General features: G+C 61.5%; 1 protein-coding gene across 1 annotated transcript; it reads left to right on the top strand.

Moving 5' to 3' along the window:
- Positions 1-549: 549 nt before the first annotated feature.
- Positions 550-4,428, top strand: APOD (apolipoprotein D). The gene is made up of 4 exons (XM_019503511.1): positions 550-797; positions 1,319-1,440; positions 3,251-3,339; positions 3,776-4,428. Exons 1-4 carry the CDS (start codon positions 675-677, stop codon positions 4,009-4,011), a joined length of 570 nt encoding a protein of 189 aa, XP_019359056.1. The 5' UTR covers positions 550-674; the 3' UTR covers positions 4,012-4,428.
- The last annotated feature ends 842 nt before the right edge of the window (positions 4,429-5,270 follow it).

The following is a 5,270-nucleotide window of genomic DNA, read 5'->3' as shown; positions in this document are numbered from 1 at the left end:
AGGGAGCTGCCGCCCTCAAGGGGCTTTCTGAAGGGGTCTGGGTAGGCGGAGGGCTCCCTGCTCTGTGCGGTGCAGGGCGCTGCCTGATACGAACATGCGGCTGGGCTCCTGCAGCTGCCTGCCCGGAGGCACCGGCTGAGTCACCGAGCTGGGAACCGGCGTTCGGATGCTGAGAGCTGGAGCGAGGCGGAGGACGAGGAGGAGAAGGGCCCGCATGCCCGCTCGTGCTTTGCCTTAGCTGCTTTGCAGGGGCTCCAGCGGGTGGAACAGGCCCATGCTGGGGCCTCACTCCCCTCCCAGCCCCATGGGCAGGATAGGACGTGGCCCTCAGTGTCTGTGCGGCTAGTGCCATCTGGCAGAGGCTGCAGCGGGGACAGCCAAACCCTGCGCTGCGCAGAACGCCCCAGCGCCCCTGCTCTGCACCGCGACTCAGCTCCAGGGATGCTCGGGGCCAGCTGTTAGAAGCAGGGGGATGGGGAATTGCTCCCAACAGACACTAGGCAGAGCCCAGGCCTCAGCCCTTCCTTTCCTCATCTCCATGTTGTGTTTGCACGTCTCGCTGTCAGGGTGAAGATCTCCGTTTCTGGCCCCCTGCCCTTGTGTGCAGCTTCCCTGCAGCACCCCGGGTGTTCAGTGCTCTCGTCCAGGTTGGGCTCTGACCCGCTCGCACTGCCATGCAGGTCATGCTGGTGCTAGTCGCGGCCCTGCTCGGGCTCCTCGGCCTCGCGGAGGGGCAGACGTTTCACATGGGGCAGTGCCCCAACCCGCCGGTCCAGGAGGACTTCGACCCGATCAAGGTGCGGGGCAGCTTGCCCAGTCCTGCGGTCTCGTAGCCGGCCAGGCAGAGACAGCTTGCGGGAGACAGCCGGTCGGGGACAGGGAGATCCCAAGGGCCTGTGCAGATGTCAGTGCATGCTCGGTGCCTGCTCTGCATCCCAGGATCTGCCCTTGCGCGGCGGAGGTGAGCCTGGCGCGGCTGGAGCCCGGCCTGCAAGCTCACACTGTGGGATCAGGAGCAGTTGTCTCTAGGCAGGAGGGTGGCTGGGCCCTGGAAGAGGCTGGGATCTCGAAGAGCAGGCTGGACGGACCCTGGGCTGGGAGGGTTCAGACAGGGCTGGTCCCGCCTGGAGCAGGGTTGGATTAGACATGACCTCCTGAGCCCCTGCCAGCCAGACTCCCCTAGCACTGGCTCCGCGCGGGGTCCCTGATCCCAGACACGGTCTGTGCCCGGCGCAGACGAAGGAGCGAGGCTGTCGTGGGGCTGCAGCCCTGTGGTCGGCCTGGCTCACGCGACGCGTTCTACCTTCTCTTCCCTCAGTATCTCGGGAAATGGTACGAGATCGAGAAGCTGCCCTCCGGCTTCGAGCAGGAGCGGTGCGTCCAGGCGAATTACTCCCTGAAGGACAACGGGAAGATCAAAGTGCTGACCAAAATGGTGCAGTGAGTGTCGGCGCCGGGCTTGGGGCAGGTCTCAGGGCTGGGGCAGGGCCCCAGGGGGTTGTGGAGCTGGTGGAGAAAACAGTGCAGGCCCAGCTGGGCCAATACCCCCTTTCTCCCCATCTGCTGCCAGCGGACTCGCACCATGGCTTTGGTAACGCTCAGAGACTGCTCGCCACGGCGTATCCAGTGCCCGGCAGCTTTCTTCCTCCCTTTGTGCCACAGCCTGGCGCTGGTTTTGAGGAGCCCTACACACCTTGCCGCGGTGCTGGTTAGACAGGCCATGTGCACCCGGCTGGAGGCTGCTTCCAGTCAGCTGCCGTCTAAGCCTGATGTGACCAGATGGGGTTGAAGAAGCAGACCTGTGCTGGCCTGGCCTGCGGCGCTGCGATGCAGAGCTGGGTCACCCACACAGCAGCACAAAAAGCCCTGGTACCACCTGGTGCCCGGAGGTGCCTGGGCCTGGGCTGGCCACTGGCATAGGGGCGGGCATCACCACAGCGGTCAGCAGGGGCTGCCTGCGCCAAGTCCTTTGGCCATTACTGGTGGAGCGAATATTTGCGAGTCTCTTAGAGCCTTGCTACACCTTAATCTGGAGCTCTGACCACCTGGATGTCCCCATGTTCACACCTTCAAGTGGCTCAGTAGGTGGCTCACAGCAAGGCCACTCCAGGGCCGGGCGGTCTCCGACCCGCACAGCCTGGCTCCTGCTCCGTTCAGGTGCGACCTCTCCCCACAGACGTGCAGCCCCAGTTGAAGGCGTGACTGCCAGGCAGCACTAAGCCGGTCCATGTGTGCGCGGCTCACTGTGTAATGTGTAACCCAGCCCTTCCTCTGTGGCTGTCGCGGGGTCAGAGGTCTCTGCCCGTGTGAACCACCCAGCTGGGTAAACACAGTGACTGATGGCTGGCTGGCTGGCTGCAGCATCCTGGTGGTGCGCAACCCCAGAGCCCCCCGCATGCTGGCAGGGACGGGGCGGCGCCTGTGGCCTCCGCTCCTGCAGGACCTTGTTGACGGAGTGAATGAAGGAAGTGCTGTTCTTGGCTCCCCAGCCTGACATGGCCACTTTGTTCTGCTGCACAATGGCAGCTTTGCGCATGTCCTTTGTGCCTGGTGGAGGAGCCGTGCGCCTGCTGCCCTAAACCAGCGCAGCACGGTCCCCGTGGCCGCTGGCTGGGATGGCCTGACAAAAGGCTGGCAGCCCATTGGGTTGGTGCTGGGACTTGGGGAAGGCAGAAGCCGGTGTGTGGGGCACGGTTTCTCCAGTCTGGGATGCAGCAGGGGAGAGCGCTGGCCTCCTGTGCGCAGCCTGAGCCTGGGTCGGTGTGTTCCTCCCGGCTCACACCCAGGGGACCGAGAGCAGGGCCAGGCCTGGGGCTGGTAGCCACCACCCATTCAAAACGCTCCTGAGGCATGACCAGATCTGGTGCTGCTCTCATCAGCAGCTAAGTGCACGTCCCAGCCGTGCCCCGGAGGATTTCTGCCTCTGTGCTTACTTTCTTCTGTGCCTATGCTGTGCCGTGTGCTGGCCTCTGCAAAACGCTCCTCCAAGCCTGCGCAGGCTGGCTCTGTTTGGGAAGGCACCGGGCAGCAGCTGGTTGTGCTGTGCTCTCCAGTCCCCTGTGCCCATGTTCCCCCCCAGTTCGACCAGAGGGTGTTGGGAGGCTGCTAGCAGGGGGAGCACGTGGCACAGGCACTACTATGGGCCCTAGCCATCTCCAAGGAGGTGGCCACAGAGACTTGATCAGCGCATCCATGCGAGTGGGGCTGCACACCCATGCAGCTGACACCCACACCTGCTCTTCTCCCCTAGATCCGACGGCACGATCAAACACATGGAGGCAGAGGCTGTCCCTGTCAACAAAGATGAGCCGGCCAAGCTGAGCGTCAGCTACAGTTGGTGTAAGTGTGCAGAGCCCCTGCCTCCCTCAGCTGAATGCCGCCCCATGTGCCGTCTTGCTGTCGACTCTGATGGCAGTGTGGACGGAGTATGGCTTTGGGAGCTGGTGCCGGTGTGAAGTGATGGGTGGCAAGTCACATAGGTGTGCAAGTAGCATAGGTGACAGGAGAGTCTGGGCCACTGACCTCGGTGTCCAGGCCACAGATGTCCCTGGCTTTCCTAAGCCTCTCTGGGTGGGAAAGGAATTTGCTTAATAACAATGTCCTGCCTTGCACAGGCCCCCTGGCAAGTCGGTAGCAGCTCAGGGGTGATCCAACCCCCAGTCCCTGCTGGAGCATCTTGGCCTGCACCTCCAACAGTCGCATGCAGGCTAGTCGCAGTGCCCAGCACCTCACCTGCCTGCAGCACCAAATGATGCCCTTCTTGTCTCCTCCCTAGTCATGCCAGCTAGCCCCTACTGGGTAGTTGCCACCGACTACGAGAACTACGCGCTGGTGTACTCCTGCACCTCGTTCTTCTGGCTCTTCCACGTCGATTATGCCTGGATCAGGTCCAGAACTCCCCAGCTGCACCCGGAAACTGTGGAGCACCTGAAGAGTGTTCTCCGTTCCTACCGGATCCAAACAGGGATGATGCTTCCCACGGATCAGATGAACTGCCCTTCTGACATGTAGAGCAAGCCTGAGCCCACCCCTAGCTGCGTTGCTTGCCCTGGTGTCAGTGAAACCTTCCTTACCGTGAATAACAAACCCTTTGCCCCTGGTCGCCTGCACAGCACGTGCGGCAGGAGCTGAGCATTGCTGTTCTCCCATGCTCTCTCCAGCCCCGCCATTTCCGCGCCCCTTCCCCCCAAGTTAAATGCATTTTGGCTCACAGCTAACATCTTGGTGACAAAGAGGACTCTGGGAGCACAGATCCTGCCACCCTGCTGTTGCAGAGAGCTCTCCAGCACTGACGCAGGAGGGTGGGCATCGGGGCGTTCAAGGATCTTGCTCCCTGGGGACAACTTTTCTCATGGCACCCAGCAGGTTGGTTTTTCTGTCTCCATGTCTGCTTGGCCTGTTCTGAATACACTGCTTGATTAGCTCGTCTGCAGCATCCCGTCTGACTGCGTCGTGCTGGTGTCCGCGGGAGGCTGGAGTGCGGACAGTGCTCTGGCAGGTGCGTTTGGGCAGGTGATGCAGTAGCTTTGCCAGTGAAGGGGTGACCCCAGAAGCCAATGGATACCTGCAGCGATTCCCTGGGGTTTGGAGCAGGCTGTGTGTGTTCAGACCTCCGGCTGGTGTCTCCCCTTGGAAAGCCTGCAGCCATACCCTGCGCCCTGCATGCAAGAACGGGCCTAGCCCAGGAGCCAGGTCCAGGGGGAGGGTGTAGGGCTTGCTCTGTGCCCTGTTATGGTTAGTGCTCAGCTGTGAGACCTACAGGAAGAGGCAGGGAGGGGAAAACCCATTCCCTCCACTGCAAGCAGCTGGGGCCTGTGTACAGAGCGTACCTGCCACAGCTGAATGCCAGCTAACGAAGGCTCTGCCTCCCACCCTGCCTGCTTCGTCTGTGCATGTTTTAATATCACCAGCATATCGCTTTTCCCTCATAAATATTCATGAGGCACAGGCATGGCCCTGTACAAACAGCAGTCATATAGCTGCTTGGGAATGAACTCCAAGAACCAGCTTCTGAGCCCCAAAATGCTGCTGACAGTTCAGCTTGTGAGCAGCTCCCTCCCGGCAGAGAGGCTCGGTCCGTCCCAAGGGTTTCATAGTTTCATAGTTTCTAGGGTCGGAAGGGACCTGAGCAGATCATCTAGTCCGACCCCCTGCCATGGCAGGAAAGAGTACTGGGGTCAAACGACCCCAGTAAGGTGGTCATCCAACCTCCTCTTAAAAACCCCCAGGGTGGGAGCCTGCACCACCTCACTTGGAAGCTGGTTCCAGAC

Source organism: Gavialis gangeticus, unplaced genomic scaffold, assembly GCF_001723915.1.
Source record: "Gavialis gangeticus isolate Ggan-Ray unplaced genomic scaffold, GavGan_comp1, whole genome shotgun sequence".
In the NCBI taxonomy this organism is placed as follows: domain Eukaryota; kingdom Metazoa; phylum Chordata; order Crocodylia; family Gavialidae; genus Gavialis; species Gavialis gangeticus.
Note: the sequence above shows the minus strand (reverse complement) of the source record. Positions and strands in the feature narration are given on the sequence as shown.